Here is a 27142-nt window from a genome sequence, read left to right as displayed (position 1 = left end):
TATTTACCCATACAAATTTAAAAATTAAAAAAAAAGTTAAGAGAAATAAAAGCTAAATCCTCCCTCCAAAAAGGAAAACAACATATGGACTAGATTATTTATTAAAATTCTGCTTATAATAAGCAAATATTATTAGCCAGGCGTGGTGGCGGGTACGTGTAATCCCAGCTACTTGGGAGGCTGAGGCAGGAGAATTGCTTGAACCCGGGAGGTGGAGATTGCAGTGAGCTGAGACTGCGCCATTGCACTCCAGCCTGGGCAACAAGAACAAAACTCCGTCTCTCAAAAAAAAAGCAAAACAAATATTGGAAAACAATCTGAATCTTAGACATTGTACATCTCAATGAATATATTTCTACAAACATAAATTTTGTGGCCATTTACCAAAATTATGATTATTAGATATTGCTTAACAATAGGGCTATGTTCTGAGAAGTATGCTGTTAGGTGACTTTGTTGTGTGACCGTCATGGAGTGTACTTACACTAATCTAGATGGTATAACTTACTACACATCTAGACTATATAGTATGGCCTATTGTTCCTACGTTACAAACCTGTACAGCATGTTACTGAACAGAATACTGCAGACAACTGTAATGCAATGGCAAGTATTTGTACATCTAAGCATATCTAAACACAGAAAAGTTACAGCAAAAATATGGTATTATAATCTTATAGGATCACCGTTGCATATGTGGTCCATCATTGATGAAAATTTCATTATGCAGCACACATATGTATAAAACAGAAACTGTCATTTTGCTTTTGTTTGTTTTGTTAAAGACTATACATAGGCTGGGCACAGTGGCTCATGCCTGTAATCCCAGCACTTTAGGAGGCCGAGGTGGGTGGATCACCTGAGGTCAGGAGTTCGAGACCAGCCTGGCCAATATGGTGAAACCCCGTCCCTACTAAAAATACAAAAGTTAACCAGGTGTGGTGGTAGACGCCTTTAATCCCAGCTACTCAGGAGGCTGAGGCAGGAGAATTGCTTGAACGCGGAGGCAGAGGGTGCAGTGAGCCAAGATTGCACCACTGTACTCGAGCCTGGGTGACAAAGCCAGATTCTGACTCAAAAAAGAAAAAAAAAAAAGACTATATATAAAGTCCTAAAAGCTCTGAAAACATATTAATGAGAGTTTTATAAATTCTGGAAACATGTATTATAGTTGAAACTGAAATAAGACATCAACTTTTATATAAGTACACTTAACCTTAGGTTAGATTTAGAAATCTTCTCCTATATTTCATCAATGTAGATATAGGCAGAATTTTTAATGGTTGTAATATCACAAAAGCATAGAATTGTAGCACTCACAGGCATATTGGAGAGGATCTGGTCAAAGCTCCTTGCTTGAGGCTCAGAGAGGATAAATAATCATTCAAGTTTATGGGATGACTTGGCTTTAAGGTTATGCCAGGTCTTAACTCTGGCCTAGTGTACTCTGCTCTGTACTATACCTCTTCTGATGCCCAAAAATGATGGAATTTTTTTTTTTCTTATGGACATTTACAAGTTATCTTTTCTACTTTCAATTCTAAATAGATCATGAAAACTGCCTTTCTTAGCAGCATAAAATTATACAAAATTCCCCGTGTTGAGCAGAATTCTGATAGAAAACATCATACTTACGTAGCCTTCCCAATTGCAAGTCTTTATGAGAGTTATTAGCACGGAACTGGCTTGCGACGACACAACATTCAGTGAAAGCTTTGACGCATCTCGGCCCTACACTAATCCGTGCAGCTCGCTGCTCACAGGTTTCATCATGATTAATACGGACTCCATCGTAACAACATTTCTTCACTACTAAATGTTTATATTTAGCAGCTGAAATGGTAATAATGCAAGTGTTCTTGATCATGCAGAGTCATAACATCTCAGGCTTAGAAGGAATCTCAAGGGATACCTGGTTTCTATTGCTATATGACACCCCTACCCACAATAGTCATGGCTAGTTGACTGTCCAGACTCCCCTTGGAACTATTCTAAGAATGGGGAGAATGTGACCTTACCAAATGGTCCATTCCAGCTCACGCTAAATGGTTAAAGGGTTTCCTGCAATTAAGCTAAATACAAACTCTTGAAACTGGAACTTTGAGTTCTGCTGAAAATAAGCAGAAAAATATAACGTAGACAAAGAATATAAAATATTTTTTAAGAAAATAAGTTAAATATCCAAGAAAGCTTTAAATATTTGAAGATGGCTATCATCACTATGCAAATATTTCCTTCTTCAAGCTATATATCCTATTTTTAAAAAACTTCTTATATAACATGGTTTGTGGACTTCACCCAGTAGCATTACCCTTCATTGTTAAGTGCTCAGATTAGTCAGTGTCTCTCTTTTCATATCATTAGAACGTAGAATAAAGGTTAGAATTAAAATAACTCACATACAAATGGAAGAAACTATTATACTACCATAGGCATATTAGTTGAACTCAATTTGCTGACTCCCAGTTTGATATTCTTTCTACAGTTACATGGCCAATTATCATAACCATTTAAATAATTATTTTAAAATAGTTCTCACAAGATGTATTTTCCAAAGAATAATGCTACTAACAGTTAACTATATGAAATAGAAGTAATAGACTGCTAGGTATGTCCCCAAAATCGTCAAATCATGGATTTTGTCAATAAAATGGAAGGATATGATTTTAATTGCTAGATGAAGTTATCAGAGAGAAAATATTTATGACAAATAAAAGCTAATATTTTGGATTTTAGAGCTAGAAGTAATAAAGACCTATTTCCTTAGATTAAGGCTATGACAAATGAACTACTAGACTTTATTTGGATTAATCTTTCTGAGAGAGATAAGCTAACCTCCATACATATTTTTCTTTTTATCCATTCTATTTCAATTAGGGGAATTTATATAACATTTAAATTTGTCAAGTTTTTGAATGATACGACCATAACCTTTTTACAAGCACATGAATCTTAAGGTACCTATTTCTTCTATCTTCTCTTGTAGCATTCTTCTTGGCCTGATAATTTCTTTACAAGGTTCATCTGGTTTTTTAAAAAAAAAGATAAAGAAGAAGGATTAAAAAGGAGATAAAATCTCAAAAAAAATGCCATGAAACTAAGTATTTAGAACATTCACAAGTTGTTCATTAACAAATATTGAGGGGCTACTTTGGATTAGGAACTGTGCACCATACTTCTTAATATGACTTGTTTTATCTTAGTGGAGTTCATGATCTAGTGTCGTATCATTTGACTTATTTTGTCTGAATTTGGTTTTGAATCCTGCAGCCTTTCTAATCCACTGATTCCAGAGAAATACCTAAGCATTTAGAGTGAGTGATGCTTTTGTTGGGTATGCTATTTTTATTATTTGCTCTTTGTGCTATATTATTGCAAATATAACTATGAATACCAGAGTATCAAGTATAATTATGAACAATTTTAAAACCATAGAAAGAAGATGATTAAGATGTGGTTACTATCCTTAAAGAGCTCCCGATGCAGTAGGTGAGACAGGACTTACAACTACAAGTAAGAATGCGCAATGACACAATGCTGTTCTATTACTTGTAAATAGATCTAGTCCCTGCAATAGCCTCCCTATTAAAGGAGGAGAGAATTATAAATTCTATGTGGGGAAGAGGTCTCGTAGAGGCGATGATTCTTATGTTGCTTCTCCAGGCTAATGAAGGGGAAACCAATCCCAATAAATAAAGGCACAAAGGTGCAAAATAGTATAATGCCACTCGAGAACTCCACTTGGTTCTATAGAGCTTAAACATAACGTAAGGCACAGCAGAATAAGAGCTAGTTGGAGAGAACCAGAGAGAAGATCATGGAAGGTTTTGAGTACTACACTAGAGAATTCATACTTTATCTTGAAGGCCAGTGAAACATTTTATACAGGTGAGTTATGTAGTCTTGGCATTCTAAGATCAGGGTACAGAATATTTGGGAAGAGGGATAAAAATGAGATCTGGGAGGCAAATGATCAATGGGATTTTCAGTAACAAACATGCTGAGCATTTTACCATTTTCTTGGGAGTCATCTGCATTTGCATTAGTGAGGAAGGTAAGTCCAGCTAGGTGGAACACATTGGCATTGTTGAGGCCACCACCTGCCCCACAGCCCAGATCACTCTTCTCTAAGAATTGAAATACCTGTCCAGAAAGGCAGAATGTTGAGCCCATTGAGATGTATAAATCATTCCTCTAAAGAACTAAAAGGTACTAATTGTTACATGGTTATCACAAACCAGTGAAATACACAGATGATATTTTTCAAATGATCAAAGACAAAATTTCCCAACTTTGTTTCTAAGTTTGTCCTTTTGTATTTATAAATACATAACTATTCAAAGTTAAATCAAGAACTAAGTCTTAAACAAATAGCTTTGATGAGGACTTTATTAGAAACTGATGTATAGTGTTTTGTACATAGAATGAATGCTGCAATCAATATAATGTTCCAAATAAATAGGTATGAATGCATGAAGGACTGAATTAACAAAGAAATTAATTTTAAGTTGCTTTTAAAAGCACAACTTTGTGCATTTTGATGGGGATGTCCCTACGTTCTAAATGGGTGAAGACTTGTTTGCGCAGGCTTATTCATTTTAATTTTGACCCCAAATGTTCTTTTCTCTACGAATATTTTTTAATTTTACAGTTTCTCAGTCCTTCCCTCCTTGTACAAAGAAATTCAAGCCTAGAAAATAACAACTGTACATAGTAAGATAAATAGGAACTTATGAGAATTGAATTATTTTGAAATTCTTCTGTGCCATGGATTTCAATGAGAGTTAAAAAAAAAATCCAAATGTTACCTGTACAGGTCTTTCCTGTGCTGCTACTAGCTACTGTAACTGCCATCAACACCCTACCCTAAACCTCCAAAGTATTCTGATAGTAATTTTTCCTCCATGAATGTAATGGCTACCATGATCATATATTCTTAAAGTGCTTACATTTACATTTGAAAAACAAAAGAGGATTGACCTGTGCTTTGGGAGCTAACATGAGGATGGTTTACCTTCCTAAAAACGAGTATGTTGAGTAGATTATAGAAAAGCAGGCCTAGCCTTCCCTTAGTCATTCCCCCATATCCTAGCCTGGTAGCCACACTTCATGCAACACTGCAGTGAGACATGCATTACTTAACTCTTTCCAAGGGCTTTTTGGCTCTTCTTTGGACTCCATACACAGCGCTGTCCACTGCTGTTAATGCCACCCAGGAATCCATCCCAGTTACCATATTAAGAGACACAGTTTGGCCTGGAGAATATGTATCTGCATCAGGAGACAGATGAACCTAAAAGTTCATTTGAAAAAGAAAAGGAAAGATCATTTGTACGAGACAAGACTTTTCAGAAGCAGCTCAGACTTTGGCAGCCTCCTTCATTAAAAAGAAAATTCAATTGCGACTTGTAATTTGTGGCTTACCTGGAGCTGGTTGCCACATTTTTCTTCAATATTTAACCAGACTGAATCAGACACTAATTCTGCTGTCTGCTCTCCTGTGACGATGTAATAGACCAAGAGTCGGGATGAAGGAACCATGTTCTGCGTTACTGGAATGTTTATACTTTGATAAGATGCATCTGAAAGTTTCTCCCTTGTGCCAAAGTGGATAATTTTGCCCTTGGATAAAATCTAAAAATAAACAGCAGCAGCAAAAATAAGTAACAAATAAACCAACAAAAGCAAAACCTATGCTTTAGGATGCAGCCTGGAGCTGGAGCAGAAATTATGTTAAAGAAAAATAAAGTTAGGCCAGGCGCAGTGACTCATGCCTGTAATCCTAGCACTTCGGGAGGCCGAGGTGGGTGGATCACTTGAGGCCAGGAGTTCAAGATCAGCCTGGCCAACATAGTGAAACACCATCTCTACTAAAAATACAAAAGTTAGCCAGGCATGGTGGTGCATGCCTGTAATCCCAGCTACTCGGGAGGCTGAGGCATGAGAATTGCTGGAGCCCGAGAGCTGAAGGTTGCAGTGAGCTGAGATCATGCCACTGCACTCCAGCCCGTGCAACAGAGCAAGACTCTGTCTCAACAACAAAAAAAAAAGACATAACAATTTTGCTTGGGCAAGGTGGCTCACATCTGTAATCCCAGTACTTTGGGAGGCCAAGGCAGGTGGATCACCTGAGGTCAGGAGTTTGAGACCAGCCTGGTCAACATGGTGAAACCCTGGCTCTACTAAAAATAGAAAAATTAGCCGGGCATGGTTGTGGGCATCTGTAATTCCAGCTACTCGGGAGGCTGAGGCAGGAGAATTGCTTGAACCCAGGAGGCAGAGGTTGCAGTGAGCCAAAATCGTGCCATTGCACTCCAGCTTGGGGGACAGAGCGAGACTTCACCAAAAAAAAAGGAAGGAAGGAAGGAAGGAAGGAGGGGAGGGAGGGAAGAAAGAAAGAAAGAAAGAAAGAAAGAAAGAAAGAAAGAAAGAAGAGAGAGAGAGAGAGAGAGAGAGAGAGAAAGAAAGAAAGAAAGAAAGAAAGAAAGAAAGAAAGAAAGAAAGAAAGAAGAAAGAAAGAAAGAAGAAAGAAGAAAGAAGAAAGGAAAGAAAGAAAGGAAGGAAGGAAGGAAGAAAGGAAGGAAGGAAGAAAGGAAGGAAGGGAAGAGTTAACATGTATGGGCCTACTATGTGCCAGGAACTTTAACATTTATTTAACTCCTTTCATTCTCACAATATACCAATATGATAGGAATATTATTCTCATTGAAGAAACTGAGACTCAGGAACTAACTAAAAGTCTTACTGATTTTAATTCAAAATCACACAACTAGCAAATTAGAGAGCTAAAATTTGAACCCAAAAACTGTTTAAAGTCATCACATGTCACTAAAACCCCTTTTGTTTCACTGATTAAAAAAATAGATGAATAAGTGGAGTGCATTTTATTTGGGTATTAAGTTTTAAAGCCAGGGTTTAGATTCTAAATTGAAGGTTTAAGATTTAAAAAAAAAAACAAAAGTCACGTGAAGCCAAAATGCCCTCAGAGATTTCTTAAATTGTCCTTAGAGACCAGGACTGCACACATGGGTTTGGCATGTAGTCCATAAACAGTTTCCCTTCATCAGTCAATATTTTTCTATGGTCCTCATTACTGTTTTTTTCAATTTCTTTCTCAAAAATGTTGAAAAGCCAAAAGCATGCATTTGGCCTGGCCATCGAAATAATTCATTCCATTTCTTTGGTGATTGTCAGGAAGCTCTTAATATTTTTTGTAAGCTTTTTTCTCGGTTTCACCAACAGGCTTCATCGATCCACCTCTGTTTCATATAAATGATGCAATAGGGATGTTGCTGAACTATAGAAATGGAACAGGCAAGATAGCATTCAACTCTCAGGAGAGGATTTCGCTTCCCCGTTTTTTGACAGTAAAATGCACTAATCCGAACTGGGTCTAGGCATATCATCTTTGGCCATGAAAGAGAGCAGAGGCAACATGATTTAATCAGGTTCTCGCTTTGGAATAACTAGGCTCTCTTTGGTAAAAAGAGTTATTTGAACTGGAGTCAGAGTCCTCAGCTCAAATCAAAATCTTCCTCTTCCCAGCTGAGTGACCATCATAAGTCTTTTAACTTCTCTGTCCCTCAGTTTCCTCATCTGTGAAATGGTCATGAAAATCATGCCCTATTTCAAAGGTTTTTTGAGAAACGAATATATTCAAGTTAGATGATGTTCTTGAAAGTGCTTTGTGAATACAAGTATAAAGGATAATTCTAATGCTTCTCTAGAGGCAAAGGAAAATGTTCCAGGTGGGGGAATAAGATGTAAATCCATCATTATGTACTTACCAAGTAATTATAGTGAGTTATTTTGTCAATATATGGGCTTTTGGGGGTAACAATAATATTCAAATATTCTCCCACTAGCAAAGCCTTGTGGTTATCAGTCCAATCGATATAAAGGTAACTTTGGCTGAGAGATGAGTATGCTATTGCTCGGTAACCTTCCCTGGCCTGATTTTCGTCTGGAAGATCTGGAGCATCAGTTTTGACCTGAAAAGGGAAATTTCAAAAAAACATGTATACTGTGATGTAATGCTTTCTGTAAAACATACCTTTCAAATTATTTTCTTTGCTTTTTAAATTTCTAAATTTCACAATACCAAATGCTAAAGGGGAAAAAAACCGCTCCATTACTCCAGTGTTTATACAGCTGTGGTATCAAGCAACTTTACAAAGACTACAGACAAGAATGAGGGGATTATGGACTATGGCAGAAAAGTCTGAAATGAAGAGAGAAAGATGCTCCAGGAATAAATATTGGTGGTCTTCCTGAAATGTCATGGTAAGTTGGGGACTTCTTGTCCCATGAGATGATTACAGAGAGATGCCTAAGCATTTAGGAAATGTGGGTAGGAGAAGGGAAGTAGTGGGGAGGTAGCACTAACTCTTGAGGACCTGGGGACAGGGGCTATGAATGAACATCTCAGAGACTATCTTGCCCAGTTTCATCGTGAAGTAGAGGCACAGATGAGTGCTTATAAATATGAGGTGGAGAAGAAATGATATCATGGCAGCGAGATCTACCCTGAGACGGCAGAAGTGTTATTAGCTCATGCTCTGGAGTCAGGTACACACTGGTTTGCCTACCAGTATCACCACTGATTAACTCTGGATAAAATTATTTAATCAAAAGAGAGGTTAGAAGTCTCCATTTCCTGAGTCACACAATGGCAAAGATAATATTCTAATTCATCTTGTTAATTAAATGGTGTTTCATGTATTCTTCATAAAGCTGTTAGCATGATGCCTAGCACTTAGTAAGTGCTCAGTAGATGACAGTGAGTATATACGTGCTGCAGTCATTGGCCTATGTTATTAACTTGCTCATTTTTTTTTTTTTTTTGAGATGTAGTCTCGCTCTGTCGCCCAGGCTGGAGTGCAGTGGCGCAATCTTGGCTCATTGCAAGCTCCACCTCCCGGGTTCACGGCATTCTCCTGCCTCAGCCTCCCAAGTAGCTGGAACTACAGGCGCCCGCCACCACACCTGGCTGATTTTTAGTATTTTTAGTACAGATGGGGTTTCACCATGATAGCCAGGATGCTCTCGATCTCCTGACCTTATGATCCACCTGCCTTGGCCTCCCAAAGTCCTAGGATTACAGGTGTGAGCCACCACACCCGGCCAACTTGCTCATATTTTATTTGAGATTGGGAACTTAAATAATATTTGCTGGGAGAGAAGACTATTAAGTGAGCTCTAAAGTAGAATGGTTCCTGCAGTTAGAAAAAAGGGAGGCTTCCATATTTTTGACCCTTTTGTGGCCCTTCAGGGGATTAAAGGTGAGGGGGGAAAGAGGATATTCCTAACACTCATGTGCACTGCTATACCTATTCTGAAGCTTCTAGAGTCTGATATGGTCTTATTGGTGTAAGCTAAAATAATTAACATCCAAATAAAAAAATTGATACATTTATCTTCCTCAAGGACCATTCAGTGGATTAGCAGATTGTCTCTGGGACTCATTTTTCTTGGATGCAAAATTATGGAACTGTTCACTGGACTCAAGCGTAAAATCTGCCACATCTGTTCTGCACACTAGCCAAAACATACGGTCAAGAGTACACATTGTCCTAGAAAACACAACAGGAGAATTCAGCTCACATTAAACTCCAGCACCGTCACTCCAGATGGGAGATTAACCACAAACGAAGCTACTCCATCATCAACACGTGTTACACTTTTCCTTGGCTCCAAGTCAGATGTCTCTTGGTTGACATCAATTGTTTGTGCATTCAGTGTTACTGGGACCCCTCCTACCAACTGGTCAAGCGCATCTTTAACCTGCACCTGTTTGTCAAAACAATCCAAATCTGTTTCAACAGCTTATCACTTCTTTTAAAGCACAACAATTCTGCAATAAATTTCCTTCCTCTCCACCAAAGTATAAATTACTTATGTATTTTTTTCTTAAAAATTTTTTCTTCTGAGACAGAGACTTACTATGTTGCCCAAGTTGGAGTGCAGTGGCTATTCACAGGCACAATCATAGCGCACTGCAACCTTGAACTATTGGCCTCAAGCCATCCTCCCACCTCAGCCTCACAAGTAGCTGGAACTATATAGGCATGCAACACCACACCTGGTTTACTTCTGTTTAATTTAGTAAAGAGAAGTATATTCTCAGCTAATAGAAAGATTTAATTCTATTTAGTTAAATCATTCTTGAATAGATTCTCCCATAAATCAAGCAGACTCAAAACATAAATATCATTCTATTAAGTCAGTCAAGGAGTAGATGTGATAAGGTCTTCTGCTGTCTAACTTCTGTATTTCTTTGATTGGTTTAGGACTGGATAAAGGAGAAAATGAGGCAATTGTTTCTGGGAATAAGTCTCAAACATGAGATACAAAAATAGATACACCTTTTTTCCTTTAACATTTACCTCTTACTGCCATATATATAAATATATATATACACATACATATATATACACACACACAATTCCACACAGATATAGTTTGTTATTTTATTTTTATATAAAATATATTTTAAGCTAATGTTCTATATAATATTGTTATATTTATGTATTTTATTATATATTATATTATACATTAATGTATATGCATTTTATGATACTTTGTTATATATTATTTTATATATATAGTAGATATATGTAAGAACCTACAAGCATGTCCAAACCTTGCTTTGGGCTTGGTAAATCCTTTTTTTATTATTTACTGTGGGACATGGTAAATAATATTTACTTTTATTTATTACTGGCTTTTGCCTATGTCCCACAGTAAATGTGGGCTTTTACTGTTGGGCTTTTACTGTGGGACACTGGCTTTTACCCACGTCCCACAGTAAATAATAAATAACACATTTTGATTGTACTTTAGTTGATCTTTAAAAATCACACATTTTCCAAAGAACAAAAAAAATTTTTGCTCTAGCTTTCTAAATTAGGGGCAGGGAAATAAACATTTCCATTTAATAAACAAAATATATTATTTATAATTAAACATAATAATAGATAAAAATATAAAAACCACATGAATGTTTCAATTCTATACTATCAGCATTTAGAAGAGGAAAAGAAGGTGAAGGAGAGAAAAATGAAAGCAGAGGGGTAAGCAAAAAAGACAGAAAAAAAGAGATTCGGGGCAGAAAGAAGCAAAAATGAAAAGAACAGAGAGCAATACAGAGACAAGAGATTGAACAGAGTTCTGCACAAAGACAACACAGAGACAGAGGGAAACAAATGAGACACACTGGAGGCAAAAACATAGAGAAAGGACTCTATTTTCAAGGAATGATATCTCCATCTTAAGGCTTTTTAAGAATTTACCACCAAATATTTTTAAATGTTTATATTTTTTGAACTAGAGTCTTATGGGATTTTATTTACATATAATTTAATGCAATGCTTATTTAGGGATGCCTAACACAAGGCTATCTTGCCCGAACTTTTGAAGTCACTGCCGAGGCTGCAGTTGACCTGCAATTTCCCATCCCTGTCTGTGTCCACCAGGAGGGGCAGGTTTCACAGAATAAGCTCCCTCTGACTTACCGCGGCAACATTCTTACCCTGTTTGCCACCCACATGTTTTCCATTAACGGAATAAAATGATCATATGTAGCAAGGTCTATCCCCTCACCCCATCTACCTTGATGGAATATGGAATCCCAGGCTTCAGGAAAAGAGGAGTAGCAACCAAATTCAGTTTGTAGGGAGAGAGGACATATTTGATGCCAGGTATTTCTGCCTCTTCAGAAAATCCACCTAAGGAAATGGCAAGCATCATGTTGACAGTTTTTAGGAGTATTATGATCTGTATGGATATCCATTTTGTCTCTATATTTTTCCACAGACGTATTCATTCACTCATTCCATTCTTGCATTCATTCATTTATCAGTAGTAAGTAGGATATAGGTCTTGTTTCAGAGGGGCACTGCAGAGAAGAGTTTAGATCTCAGGAGTTTCCAGGGCCTTATGCACAAGCTCATATATAGAGAAGTTCTTGGAGAAGTAGAGCTATAGGACTGGACTGAGGAAGGATGCTAGGAAGGGGGACACCACTTTTCATCAGTGGCCTGAGTTTCAGTTGACTGTATTCAAGGGATTGAGGAGAGAGGGAAGGGTCAGGCCAGAGACTGAGCCTTACAGAGGTGGGTGTGGGGGGTAGGGGGGTGGTGTTCACAGAGCATAGATACATAGAGAAAATCAGAAAAAGGGAGCTTGGTGTAGAAAGAAACCTGAAGGAGAGTTCAAGACCAGCCGGGCCAACATGGTGAAACCCCATCCCTACTAAAACTACGGGAAAAAAAAAAAAAAAAAAAAAAAGCTAGGCATGGTGGCGTTGCCTGTAATCTCAGCTACTCGGGAGGCTGAGGCAGGAGAATTGCTTGAACCCAGGAGGCGGAGGTTACATTGAGCCAAGATTGCACCACTGTACTCCAGCCTTGGCGACAGAGCAAGACTCCATCTCAAAGAAAAGGAAAGAAAAGAAAAGATAAAAGAAAAGGAAAGGAAAGGAAAGGAAAGGAAAGGAAAGGAAAGGAAAGGAAAGGAAAGGAAAGGAAAGGAAAGGAAAGGAAAGGAAAGGAAAGGAAAAGAAAGGAAAGGAAAGAAAAGAAAAGATAAAAGAAAAGGAAAGGAAAGGAAAGGAAAGGAAAGGAAAGGAAAGGAAAGGAAAGGAAAGGAAAGGAAAGGAAAGGAAAGGAAAGGAAAGGAAAGGAAAAGAAAGGAAAGGAAAGAAAAGAAAAGATAAAAGAAAAGGAAAGGAAAGGAAAGGAAAGGAAAGGAAAGGAAAGGAAAGGAAAGGAAAGGAAAGGAAAGGAAAGGAAAGGAAAAGAAAGGAAAGGAAAGAAAAGAAAAGAACACTTGAAGTTCTACTGGCAAGAACCCAATAATGTTACCCTCCAGGTAAAGATTAAGTTAAATTATTAAGAATAACATTTGAAGCTTTAATATTCCCAAACTCCTTTCCAATATTACATCTCTAATACTCTCTATACATATTCTATATTTTAGTCAAACTGGATAATCTGCCGTCCTTAAAGATTAAGCTTCACCATCTACCCTTCTTCATTTGCCCTCTCTATGGAGGGTTTCTGTTTCACCCTGTCTACCAACTCTGCCTCAAAACCCTAATTATTTTTCAAGGCTCATCATCTTCATAACACTGTTCTTGGCTGCTCAACAATCATCTAGAAGCTTGCCTTCCTCTGAATCCTATTGCATTAATATTTTGCTTAGAGCTCATATGGAATTCTTCCTTGCAACAGTTCTTTCTTCACCTGTCTTATACCTGATGCTAATTTGTAAGCCACTTCAGTGCTGGCATCATACATCATTAATGTTTGCAAGCCTGTGTGTTTGGCAATACTTTAAATATCTTGTAGACACTGCTTAAACTGAACTTATTTAAAATAAATTGAGGAAAAAAAAGAAGAAACATTAAAATAATGTTGAAAACTTTAGGCTTTAGGAAACATTCAGTTTGACTCCATCATTGTGTAGACTATAATAATGATAATAGTAATACCTTTATTTGTATAGTACTTTATCAAATAGTTTTACATACATAATCTTATTTTGGTTTTGATTTTCACCAGGTGAGAACACTGGGGTGCCAAATGGTCAAGGCAGAGAACCTGCAGAACTACTTTGGATATGAATCGGGTAGTGTTTTCCCATTTTTGCAGTAAAAGTGGAGGTAATCGGGACCCAAAGGCTTGCCCAATGACTATAAAGAAGCAGAGTTCTACTGCCTTTTTATAACTATATAAAAATCTACTTCTTATAATTATATTTAACTATGAAAGAAAATACAATGTGAAATAATAATAGAAATTAGAAATTATTTACACCTTTAATATTCTGTCTAAATATTTTTCAAAAGAAAGTACACACACACACACATACACACACACTTACCTGTAGACTCTATGACTGTTACAGCAATATAAAGGTACTTGTTGTTTAAATCTTCTAAACTGTAGTATGACAGTTCTTTGACTGCTGTTTCAGAATCAAATGTGACTTCAGCAATTCCATTTATCAACTTTTTAAAAGGAGAAAATGGAGGAGTTATTTCAGAGAAGAACTTATAAGGAAAAATTAATAAAATCTGCTTTTACTAGCCTCTAAATTGAAGGCAGATGTCAGAAGAATGCTTTAGCGCCAATAGTAAAGTAGATAACTGAGTCCATAATTAAGCCCAGGATGTTATTTTCTAATTATTTGTATAGAATTATAGAAGTAGAAGAGTCTTGAACATCACATGGTCCAACAGGTCTTTTTGGTAATAGCTGACAAACACTCCTTCTTCCAGTTCCTGCATCATCATTCATCTTTCTAGGCCTCTCAGTGTACTTCTGCCCTTAACTAAGAGTTTGTTGGGTTTTATAATATTTAATTTGTACTTCACTGCTTACAAATTTAAATACTAATTTTAAAACACACAATGAGTAAGGGGATGTGGGGTTAAGTCATATTCTATTATTTAATTATTAACACAACAGTAAAATAAAGTTTGCCTTATTTTTTTCTTACACAATTGAGTGACTTGAGGGCAGACATTTTTGTCTTATTTAGCTTTAAATCCCAATGTCTAGCATAGAAATTTTGCATTTTAAAAATGCATTTAATTTACATCTTAAATTAATAAGATTGTAGAGGATAAATGATTGATGATGCAAACCATATGAATATGCAAAAATGACATGAACTCATATCATCTGTGGTATAATGTAAAGAACGCTGAATAAAGGAAAGGGAACCTGTGCCCTAATCTTAGTTCCAGCAATCACTAGCCCTAAGCTTTGGACAAATAACTTCATGAATATTTCCTTGCAAGATACTATGCTGTCTCTGGGCATATAAGGGAAATGATTCAGACTCACAAATAGTTTAATATTGAAAATGATAGATAAGTAAACAAGTCATTCCAATAAAGAAGGGTTTCTCAACCCCTCAGCATTATTGACATTTTGAACAGGATAATTCTTTGTTGTAGGGGCCTACTCTGCACATGGTAGGAATTTAGCAGCATCCCTGGCCTCTCCCTAGTAAATACCAGTAGCAACCACAAATGTCTCTGGACATTGCCAAATGCCCCCTTGGGGATAAAAAATCATCCCTGGTTGAGAACCACTGCAGTGAAATGTGAAGAATGCGTTAAGAAAAGAGGCTATACAACAGGGGCAGCTAACCTAGTGTAGAAGAGTCAGGGGAGGCTTCCCAGAGAAAGGTTGTCAATGTTGAAACTTAAAGAATGAGAAGGAATTAGCCAGGAAAAGAAGGGGCAGGAGGGGACAATGGGAAAGAGCATTTTCAGGTAGAATAAATGACATTGTAAAGACCTGGAGGCAAGAGAGACTTTGGTCAGTTAGAGAAATTGGAGTGATTAATACAAAGGGGAGGGAGAGAGGAAAGGGCATGAGATCAGCTGGCAAGGGAGGCTGATGCCAAGAAAAATGAACTTCACCCTAAAGGCAAAGGGAAGCCCATGGAGGATTTTAAGTTTCAACCTATCTAAAATGGGGGACTGGACTAGATAGTTTTGAAGTAACTTCCCATCTCTCACCTCTGGATGCATCTGTAGGTGTGAGTGACTGTGTCTTAACATCTTACCATTGTGTTTTGCATTGCTGTTTGCATCATTTCTTTTTGATCATCTTTTAAGTCTTCTCTTATTCCAAATGTGATATAAACATCAGCCTCAGTGACTACTTTATTATAAAAATATCTGTCAGACAATAGCATAAAACTGTTTTACTAACACGGTTACAATAACAGGATTCAGATAAAATGTAACAATTTGAAATTACGTAAAACACTTGAGGTACTTTAAAGTGTCTTTCATCCTAACCAAAAGAACAAAGCTGAAGGCATCACGCTACCTGACTTCAAACTATACTACAAGTCTACAGTAACCAAAACAGCATGGTACTGGTACCAAAACAGAAATATAGACCAATGGAACAGAACAGAGGCCTCAGAAATAACACCACACATCTACAACCATCTGATCTTTGACAAACCTGACAAAAACAAGAAATGGGGAAAGGATTCCCTATTTAATAAATGGTGCTGGGAAAACTGGCTAGCCATATGTAGAAAGCTGAAACTGGATCTCTTCCTTACATCTTATACAAAAATTAATTCAAGATGGATTAAAGACTTAAATGTTAGACCTAAAACCAAAAAAACCCTAGAAGAAAACCTAGGCAATACCATTAAGGACACAGGCATGGGCAAGGACTTCATGACTAAAACACCAAAAGCAATGGCAACAAAAGTCAAAATAGACAAATGGGATCTAATTAAACTAAAGGGCTTCTACACAGTAAAAGAAACTACCATCAGAGTGAACAGGCAACCTACAGAATGGGAGAAAATTTTTGCAATCTACTCATCTGACAAAGGGCTAATATCCAGAACCTACAAAGAACTCAAACAAATTTACAAGAAAAAAACAAACAACCCCATCAAAAAGTGGGCAAAGGGTATGAACAGATACTTCTCAAAAGAAGACATTTATGTAGCCAAAAGACACCTGAAAAAATGCTCATCATCACTGATCATCAGAGAAATGCAAATCAAAACCACAATGAGATACCATCTCACACCAGTTAGAATGGCGATCATTAAAAAGTCAGGAAACAACAGGTGCTGGAGAGGATATGGAGAAATAGGAACACTTTTACACTGTTGGTGGGACTGTAAACTAGTTCAACCATTGTGGAAGACAGTGTGGCGATTCCTCAAGGATCTAGAACTAGAAATACTATTTGACCCAGCCATCCCATTACTGGGTATATACCCAAAGGATTATAAATCATGCTACTATAAAGACACATGCACACGTATGTTTACTGTGGCACTATTCACAATAGCAAAGACTTGGAATCAACCCAAATGTCCATCAATGATAGACTGGATTAAGAAAATGTGGCACATATGCACCATGGAATACTACGCAGCCATAAAAAAGGATGAGTTCATGTCCTTTGCAGGCACATGGGTGCAGCTGGAAACCATCACTCTGAGCAAACTATCACAAGGACAGAAAACCAAACACTGCACGTTCTCACTCACAAGTGGGACTTGAACAATGAAAACACTTGGACACAGGGTGGGAAACATCACACCCTGGGGCCTGTCGTGGGATGGGGGGCAGGGGGAGGGATACCATTAGGAGAAACACCTAATGTAAATGATGAGTTAACGGGTGCAGCAAACCAACATGGCTCATGTATACCTATGTAACAAACCTGCACATTATGTACATGTACCCTAGAACTTAAAGTATAATAAATAAATAAATAAATAAATAAATAAAGTGTCTTCATGCACTATTACATTTCATTCTCATAAAGCCACATTAATAACGTTATGTGCTAGATGAAAAAAATTGATCTAGGGGAGATCACAAGACTTAGAATCAGGGCCGTCTCCTATAGGCCAAATTACTTCCTTGATAATTTTGATACCAGCTACTCTCTATTTTATTTTATGTCTTTAAAAGGTACATGTCCAATCTCACTGTTATATGAGACCGATTCTTCATAAAAAATTCAAACTACATGTTGTCCTTTTTAGTTTAGAATTAAAGTAAGAATAAAGTAAACTTTCTACCCAGCAAATAATACTAAAGCAAGAGCTAACTTTCCTTATTTATGGTTTGAATAAGTACTCCCCATTATAGGAGGTCAGTTTCTATAATTTTCTCTCAAGTGAGACTTTTATGCTGGTTTAGACCAAGTAATAAACACTCTATTTTCCAAATAAATGCTAATAAGAGAGTTAGCATAGGGTAATGTTTGAAGCATGGACTCTGGAACCAGAAAGGCTGTGCAACTTACTAGCTGTGTGATTTTGAGCAAATTATTGAACATTGATGTACCTCAGTTTTTTCACTTGTAACATGGGAATAGTAACAATATCAATGCATAGAGTTGTAAAGATTAAATGTGCTAATATATGCTGAGTGCTTAGAAGAGTACCCCACACGTATAGTTATATAGATTGGTATAACTACATTATATTGTAATTTTAAAATGACCTAAGTTTTTGTGATAGGTTGCTTGCAAAACTAACCCCCAATTCTCTACCTCCCCATGTATCCACAACCTTTGTACAGTTCCTTGTGTCCACAATGTGTGGGAGGAGTCTATTTCCTCTGGGCTGACCTTGTAACTTGCTTTGGACAAAAGAATGTGTGGAAGTGATGGTGTGCCAGCACCAAGCCTAGGCTCAGGGGGACTTTTATGCTTCATTCCCTCTCTTTGAGCATTGCTGCTGCTACAGGCTAGCCTGCTGGATGATGAGAGGCACACACACTTTTAGCCCCATCCAACTGCCAGACATATGGACAGGACCTTCCTAGACCAGTCAGCCCCCAGCTGACCTACCAACTGGCTGCAGGTACATGGGCAAGCCCAGCTGACAACAGCGTGGCCCAGATCAGCAGAACTTCCCAGCTGACTCATAAATGGTGGTAGTTTTAAGGCACTGGGTTTTGAAGTAGTTATGCAGCATTAGCTGGCTGATTAAGTCATTTAAAAAATGACAGGAAGTGAATCCTTCATATCTCAGTCCCAATATCCTAAGTCACCCTAGTCACCAAGCTTAGATCTTTAGCTCTTTTATTTTCTTTGTTTTTGCTGGTGAATAGCCAACAAAGCTAAACTTGGAATCAGCTAAAATCAGAATAAGCAAATAAACTATCAGCATGATGTCTCCTTTATCAATTAGTCCCCAAATCATGGCAGACTTTGATAATAAATCACAGATCTCACTTTGGGAAACTATCATCAACCAGAGTTGAGTTAATTTGAAAAATAAAAACAAAAACAAACAAACAAAAAACCCCAAATGTTCTTACCTTGCTTTTATAGTAATTTCAAAATTCTTAAAGTTCTTATAACCAATGAAATTACTTTCTGGTTCTACTGAGACAGAAAAATGTGGCAAGACTGAAAATAAAAACAAACAGGTAATATTACCATTTTGATTAGAGCAGACTTTAAAGCCTAGCAAACAGCTAGACTTTCTGGTATAGTTGGACAAGCTGTAACATCAACACAACATCCACCTTATCATCATAATCATCATCGTCATCATCATCATCAACAATCTCTGCAGAGCCTTCCCATTCCACCAATCAGAGGTCAATCCAGAAGCACCTTGCCTATATTTTGATTACAGCATTTGTTATAGGCAATAGGTTATTTCTTCCATTAGAGTATAGGTTCCTTGAAAACAAAAAAACTTTTCAATAGTGACAAAACATAATAAGATTTACATTTCAAGATTATTTTGGCTAATACCAAGCAAGATAGCTTGGAAGCAGAGACATCAGTTAGGAGGCTTTTGCTGTAGTCCAGGAGGGAGGGTGCTGATGAACTGATAAGAGAGGCTACAGATAGTAAGAGGTGGGTGGATTCTCGATATACAGAGAAAATAGCAAAAACACTTAGAAGAAGGGAGATGGGTTAGGATTATATGTTACAGAGAGCTGTAATCTTTAAGGTTGAGTTTCATCATAATGCATTTGTTTTGTCACTGTTTTTCTTGTTAATTGTTAAAATTTGTGTCAGTATTTATTCTTCTCCATGTCATTATGAATCTCTTGGGGGAATAAAAAATGGCTTCAAGCAGAAGAAAGTTAAATTTGATAGCAGAGCACATAGAAATGCTAGTAAACTACTATAAGAAATGAAAGATTAAACTATTTATATTACTTGTTAGTCTATTAATATAGTTTATTTCAAAATAAGAATATCTTAAATATTCAAATTAATATATTAGGAATTTAGGACCCAGAAAATAGGGTTGGACTAGGGGTAAGGAAACCTAATTGCTTTTGTTTTGTCACTAATTGGTTTCAAGACTCAAGTAAATCATTTATTGGTTTTACTGGGTTCCAGTCACCTCATCTATGACTATTTAAGTTTCTCCTAGTAATAATCACAATTCTAGAAAGGATATTTACTAGTCAAGCTCTTCAGGGGACTAGATCTCTTCCAGCTCTCTGATGGGGAACACAAGTCCACAGAGGTGGTTCTGCTTGATCAGGGTTAAAGACATGCTGGAACTAGAACCTAGGCATTCAACTACCACTCCTCCCTCCAACCCCTGGCCAGTACTTCTAGCCATACGAGCAGGCTGCCTCATCTTCACCTGGGATTAATTTTGCATTAACTACATTATTAAAAAGAATTATTACAAAACACTAACTTTTTATAGAAAAACTTTTAATTGGCTGGGTGCAGTGGCTCATGCCTGTAATCCCAGCACTTTGGGAGGCCAAGGTGGGTGGATCACGAGGTCAGGAGTTCAAGACCAGCCTGGTCAAGATGGTGAAATCCTGTCTCTACTAAAAATACAAAAATTAGCTGTATATGGTGGTTGGTGCCTGTAATCTCAGCTACTCGGAACGCTGAGGCAGAGAATTGCTTGAACCCAGGAGGCAGAGGTTGTAGTGAGCCAAGATCGTGCCACTGGACTCCAGCCTGGGCGACAGAGTGAGACTCTGTCTCAAAAAAAAAAAAACAACAAAAAACAAAAAACAAAGAAAGAAAAACTTTTAATTGTCAGAAATTACCATATTCTTTAACTTCAAAAAATGCAGTTCCAGTTGTTGAAAAGTCCTCTTTATATTTAGCCTGGATCATCCACATACCATATCTGTGGAAGCAAAATATTTAAAATTATAGATGTCATCAAATGTTTTTAATTCACTCAGAGGAGATCTAATAAATTCCTGTTTTAAAGAGAGAAGAATACACAAAGATATATAAAACCTAAGTAATATATTTTGTGACTGATTTTTAAGCAATAAATAATTGAGCATTTTTAGGATAATAGATAATAGATATTGTTTAGTAACTAGTTTTTCATGTATTGGGTTATTTTTCCTGGCATTTTATCTCAATACAGTCATTAGTTTTGATTTGAAGAGCTTATTATTTCTGAGAATTTATTTAATCTTGGAGCCTAATTATGCTAACATAATACTAAAATCCAAAATATAGTACAAAATCCATAATAATGTCTCTAGAAACATATAATACAAGACAAGCTTATACAGATGATAAAATTTACGCCTCACAAAAATGAATTTATGGTTGGAAACAAAGCCTGTTTTTTTAAGGATGAAAATGACCTGGCTTTAGTTAATAACCTTTATTAAAAAATATATACGAGGCCAGGTACAGTTGCTCATGCCTGTAATCCCAACACTTTGGGAGGCCAAGGCAGGAGGATCGCTTGAGCCCAGGAGTTCAAGACCAGCCCAGGCAACATGATGAAACCCCATCTCTCCAAAAAAATACAAAAATTAGTCTGGTGTGGTGGTGCATGCTTGTAGTCCCAGCTACTTAGGAGGCTGAGGTGGAAGAATTGCTTGAGTCCGGGAGATCAAGGCTATGGTGAGCCAAGATCACACCACTGCACTCCAGCCTGGGTGACAGAGTAAGACTCTGTTTCAAAAAAAAGTGTGTGTGTATATATATGTGTGTGTGTGTGTGTGTATGTGTGTGTGTATGTGTGTGTGTGTGTATGTGTATATATATATATATAGAGAGAGAGAGAGAGAGAGAGAGCCTACCTTGCAAATTGGCTATGCAGTCCACAAATGTTAATAGTATTATAATAATGATTATTACCATCATCATCTTCAATTTTATGAATATTTATCAAGGGCCTATTATGTTGAACTGCTGGTGTGCAATACAGACAAGGCCCGCCTTAAAGAGTTTATAAGCTAGTGGGGAATAAAAATGCCAGCAAACAAGTAAAGAAATGATGATGACATTGAGATAAGTGTCATGAAGAAAATAAACAAGATGCTGAGATAGGGAGTAAAACAAAGCAAGAGATTACATTAGATCATGCATCCAGGAATAGGCTTTTTATAAAAGCAGCTTCTACTCTGGGTCATAACAGTGAAAGGAAGTCAGGCTTATGAAGAGCCAGGTGAAGCCCATTCCAAGTAGAGGGGATGACATGTGCAAAGGCACGGAGGTAGGAAAGCACTGGACATGCCAGACCTTCATGGCTGGCACATAATTTTCCGTGGGTCAAGTGGCACAAGATGAAGTTGGAGAAATGATAGCAGTAATAATAATAGGTTTAATTCTGCACTACGGAACATGTAGTATTTTCAAGAACGTACACAATTTTTAAATTATCCAAGTTATTTAAACCCCTCAAATTCAATTTAAATTTTTAGAAAAATTTCAGTACAGTGAATTAACTGTGAACTCCTCTCTAGAGGGCAGAGGGAAAATGACCATAAAAAGATTTTGCTCTAAAATTATAGTGCAGCCATGTATAGGTACACTTGTCTTATTCATTCTGCTCTATTATAAATTTCTTCCTTTCCTTTCCTTTCCTTTCTCTTCTCTTCTTTTCTTTTTTCTTTTCTTTTTTTCTTTCTTAGATGGAGTTTTGCTCTTGTTGCCCAAGATGGAGTGCAGTGGTATGATCTCGGCTCACTGCAACCTCCACCTCTGGGGTTCAAGCGATTCTCCTGCCTCAGCCTCCCAAGTAGCTGGGATTACAGGCACCTGCCACCATGCCCGGCTAATTTTTTGTATTTTTGGTAGAGACAGGGTTTCACCATGTTGGCCAGGCTGGTCTCAAACTCCTGACCTCAGGCCTCCCAAAGTGCTGGGATTACAGGTTTGAGCCACCGCACCTGGGCTATTATAAGTTTCTTGAAAGCAGGGACTGTGGATTCTTTATTTTGTATCTCTCCCTCCTATTGTGATTTGCCCATACCAAGAATGTGTTCATCGAATGTGTATTACATTGAATCCTGTTTAAACTTTTTCTTAAATCCTTTCATGTGAGGGCAAATAATAGATACAGCTCTGAGAACTCCTTCCCTCTTGGACTTTGCCTCCTGGTAGTTTATCCAGGCAAAAACTACAGACCATCATATTTTATAGCAACCAGAGCAAGGAACAAGACCACACCAGCCTTTTAAACTGACAATCTATTAGGTACTTTGACGGGCAGGTTTTTTTATGAGAAAAAAAACCTGGGTACTATTTTTTCCTCTTCCCAATTTTTATTTCTATATGTAAAAAGAATGAGTGAGAAGTACTGGAAATTATTTTGCCAGAAACAGAGCTTAAATTCTCGCTAGACTTCAAAAGATTTTGCATGTCCACCTATGTGACACCTTTTGTTAACTAACACTAGGTGGCCCCCTTTAACTGGTTATCTGCTTCTTCACCAAATGTTCCATAAGTGGTTTTAGATAAAATTTTACTAACAAGTATTTTAACATACCTAGGATTAGACGGAATCTTGAAGTCAGGAAAAGAGATAATTCCAATATGATCAATTTCTTCTACCATGTCAATTTCTGATCCTTCAGGATCCTGTGAATAAAAACAAACACCCTCAAAGGACAGAAACTACATTTAAAAAAATTCAGCTGATTATATGATCTTTGATGTACAAAAATATTTGTAGATCAAATATTTGAAGACAAATACCCAAGTCTTCAAATTAAATATGAAGGATGAAGATCAATTAAATGTTATAGAAGGGAAATATGGTTCATTTCAGCCACTTCCCTTCTTTTTCCAACCTTCCCCATCTCTCCGCATTATCTTGAAGAGATTCAACTCTCTGTCTTATATCTAAAAGACGAAGTGTAACAACACATAAAAACAACAACAGACAAACAAACACTGATGTTTTTGATAAACTAAATGTGAATTTGGCAGGCTTTTTAAATACCAGAATCTAATTTTTATATATGTTCATTTGAAGCTTTCAAAAGCAAATATTCTATAAACTATATTTTTTAGCTAGATGTTTTATAAATGTATAGTATGGGCATTTATCAGCTTGGTAAAACTCTCAAATGGTTAAACAAACTTGATAGTTCTCACAAAGCTTCCCCATAAGCTTCATTTTGTGTTCAGGTTAGCAAATAATTGAAATGAGGTTTTGACTTTCTTTGGACTACACATGGGGGTCCAATTCAGCCTCAACTCAACACATAAACATAGCAGGCAACATAAGTGAGACCCCTATCTGTACAACAAACTTTTGAGACAGGGATCTTGCTCTGTTGTCGAGGCTGGAGTGCAGTGGTGTGATCATAGCTCACTGCAGCTTTGAATTCACAGGCTCAAGCAATCCTCCCACCTCAGCTTCCCAAGTAGCTGGGACCACAGGCACATGCCACCATGCCCAGCTGTTTTTTTTTTCTTTTAATTTTTAGTAGAGATGAGGTCTCTCTATGTTGCCCAGGCTGGTCTCGATCTCCTGAGCTCAAGCAATCCTCCCAGTTTAGCCTCCCAAAGTGCTGGGATTACAGGCATGAGTCACTGTGATCAGCCTACAAAAAAACGTTTAAAGAGTTAGCAGGGTGTGGTGATGGGTGCCTGTAGTCCTAGCTACTCAGGAAGCTGAGGTGGGAGGATGGCTTGAGCCCAGGAGTTTGAGGCTACAGTGAGCTATGATCATACCACTGCACTCCAGCCTCGGTGACAGGGCAAGACCCTGTCAAAACAAAACAAAACAAAAACAAAAACAAAAAAACCCAAAGCAAAAAATTTTAGCACCGTTTACCATGACTGAAATTCACAGTCGGATTTTAGAGGTTTTATTTCTTAATTAATTGTAAAACTTACAGAAGCCTATTTTGAACAAGAATTATACTTGTAGCTGAGTATTTTTATGACTCTTCTTCTTCACACTATCCATTGTGCACAATTCTAAGACCATCTTTCTCGGGTACTATTTTCAGGATACTTCCTCTATACTAATTCCTTAAGGCTCTGGGATCAGATTCCTCAATCTTTTCTTCCTGGGGCAGCTCTCACAAGGGATGACTGACATTCATTTTTCTTCAGGTTATGTCATGATTCTGCATCACTTAAGTTCAACTATGAAGATGTTGGATAAAGAGCATATGTCCACACCCCTAGCATTCCCTGATAGAAAAAGGGCATTTGAGCTGACATTGCTCTCCTTAGTTCACTTTCAGACATTCTATCAATCAGTTTATTTGCTAGCTTCATTTTTTAAATTTCTTCTTGCCCCCATAGCTTAACTCACACTGTTTCTTACATGGATGGTCTTCACTATTTTTAAATAATTTATGTCAGTTCCTTTCATTAACACCCAACTCAGGATTCCCTTTATCTATTCCATTCCAGAGAAGGATGTGTATCACCCTGACTCTCACCTCTCATTGGTCTTCCCTCTGAGCTCATGGTATTTGTCCTACTGTATAATTTATTTGGTTTATATTTTAGTAAAGTTTCGTTCTCCAGTATCTACTCTTTTGCACCTGCATTCTGATAAGTTTTTGGGTTTTTTTGAGTAGCAGAAAAGTGCTGCAGCCTATATTGAAGGACCATTAGTAGTATACCTCAGTTATAACTGAGCAGTTATAACTAGTTGTACTATTTCATTTCCTTACAAAAGTGTTTGAGGTATGTGACATAAATTAGATGAGATCGTGGCAGTTCAATGCACAGCGTCTGTTACATATGTCATGTCTGATAAATGGTGAATTACTGCCAATCTTTAACTCATGGTCTAGCAAGACTTTTTGTGTTAGTATATTAGTTATTAAACTCTAAGTTCCTTAAAAGTAAGTACCTTTAAATATAATTCTTTTGCACATAATAAATACATAATAGATATATCCATTATGTATATCTTATAGTTAAATGGGTATTCAGTCAATTCTTAGTGATTGGTGGGTAGTTTTATGGGTTTTTTTGTTTTTTGTTTTTTGAGACGGAGTTTCACACTGTCATCAGCCTGGAATGCAGTGGCACAATTTCGGTTTACTGCAAGCTCTGCCTCCTGGGTTCAAGGAATTCCCCCGCCTCAGCCTCCTGAGTAGCTGGGACTACAGGCGCACACCACCAAACCCAGCTAATTTTTTGTATTTTAGTAGAGATGAGGTTTCACTATGTTGGCCAGGTTAGTCTTGGTCTCCTGACCTTGTGATCTGCCCGCCTCGGCCTCCCAAAGTTTTGGGATTACAGGCATGAGCCACCAAGCCTGGCCAGTGGGTGTTCTTTAAAAAAGAAAACAGCAAGATTGTACTTAAATGGTTTAGCTCAAAATCCTTCAAGTTGTTGAAATTTAATTTGTATGAGCCTTTCACATACGTGTATTAGAGGTATAGATCTATGATACTATACTCATTGCAGATGTTCAATAACCAGTTATGGAACACTGAATGATTTAGTGTAGTGTGAGGACAGGGTTATGAAATGAGATTCTTGTACTGAAAAAATGAATTAAAGTATTATTTAAGTAAATAAAATACTTACTATGAAAGTTAAGACAGTTTCTCTTTTGGCTGGCTTCAAGTCATCATTCAACGAATAAACTCTAACCTTTACTGTAAGAATAATTGATATCATCAAAAACTCTGCTAAACACAAGGATATTTTGATTTTTTTAAAACAACCATCCTTAAAAGAGAAGAATCTTACTTTAAAAAACTCAATACACAAAAGTCCATATTTGAAAAAAAGAAAAATTAGTGAAAAAAAAAAAATTAGTTTGCAGACATATACATTACTAAAGATTCTTTTATTTAAGAGAATCCTCTGGAATTCCTTTAAAGAACTATTTCTATTAGTGGATTTAAAGTACAGTTCACTTTCTTAAAATACATTTACCTACAATGTTTTGAGAACACACCTACAGTATGAAATTAATTACATCTGTAATTAGGCCATTATTTATCAAGAATTTCATAGTAGCAAAATAGTGACGTCCACCATATGGTTATAGGGCAGCGTAACATATTGTCTCATAATAGAGTTGAAGATCTTAATGGAAAATTGGGAGCTTGATTCAGACACACACTCTTCCACTTATGAAAACCAGCAAGGCTTCCAATTAGCTCTTATTGCAAAAGGCAGCTTTGGATTGTATGGTTTTGTTGTATTTATTGAGCCAGATCCTACACTTGTTCTCTCATTGTTAAAAGAGCAATGTTGGGGGCTCAATAACTGTTACTTTTCTTCCATTTCTTTCTGTCAGTTAATAGATCCCTACTTTTTAAACAAAAGCATCTGTTTCACTTTTAACTCACAGCTGTTTGAGACATAGTGATCTAATTCCTTCCAAAGATACTGTAATTTCTCTAGGGTGTTGCTGATGCTCAAATCATTTCATGGCCAAACTT

At 37.1% G+C, this 27142-nt stretch overlaps 1 protein-coding gene across 6 annotated transcripts in view; it reads right to left on the bottom strand.

Moving 5' to 3' along the window:
• Positions 1 to 27142, bottom strand: part of C5 (complement C5) — a 99326-nt gene that overhangs the window by 60657 nt on the left and 11527 nt on the right. For 4 of the 6 annotated variants that reach the window (XM_005580915.4, XM_065530137.1, XM_074016682.1 and 1 more), the window contains exons 4-17: positions 26277 to 26347; positions 23257 to 23348; positions 20561 to 20643; positions 18839 to 18929; positions 15583 to 15697; positions 13885 to 14011; positions 11611 to 11726; positions 9604 to 9789; positions 7788 to 7991; positions 5425 to 5634; positions 5144 to 5293; positions 4014 to 4143; positions 2962 to 3024; positions 1636 to 1833 (exon numbers count right to left, since the gene is read on the bottom strand). In XM_005580915.4, coding sequence (XP_005580972.2) covers positions 1636 to 1833; positions 2962 to 3024; positions 4014 to 4143; positions 5144 to 5293; positions 5425 to 5634; positions 7788 to 7991; positions 9604 to 9789; positions 11611 to 11726; positions 13885 to 14011; positions 15583 to 15697; positions 18839 to 18929; positions 20561 to 20643; positions 23257 to 23348; positions 26277 to 26347 — 1836 coding nt within the window. Of the gene's footprint in view, positions 1 to 1635; positions 1834 to 2961; positions 3025 to 4013; positions 4144 to 5143; positions 5294 to 5424; positions 5635 to 7787; positions 7992 to 9603; positions 9790 to 11610; positions 11727 to 13884; positions 14012 to 15535; positions 15698 to 18838; positions 18930 to 19048; positions 19209 to 20560; positions 20644 to 23256; positions 23349 to 26276; positions 26348 to 27142 lie in introns of those variants that run through there. The other 2 variants (XM_045373760.3, XM_074016681.1) reach the window with 2 other exon arrangements.

This window comes from Macaca fascicularis, chromosome 15 (genome assembly GCF_037993035.2).
Source record: "Macaca fascicularis isolate 582-1 chromosome 15, T2T-MFA8v1.1".
NCBI classification, from domain to species: Eukaryota; Metazoa; Chordata; class Mammalia; order Primates; family Cercopithecidae; genus Macaca; species Macaca fascicularis.
Note: the sequence above shows the minus strand (reverse complement) of the source record. Positions and strands in the feature narration are given on the sequence as shown.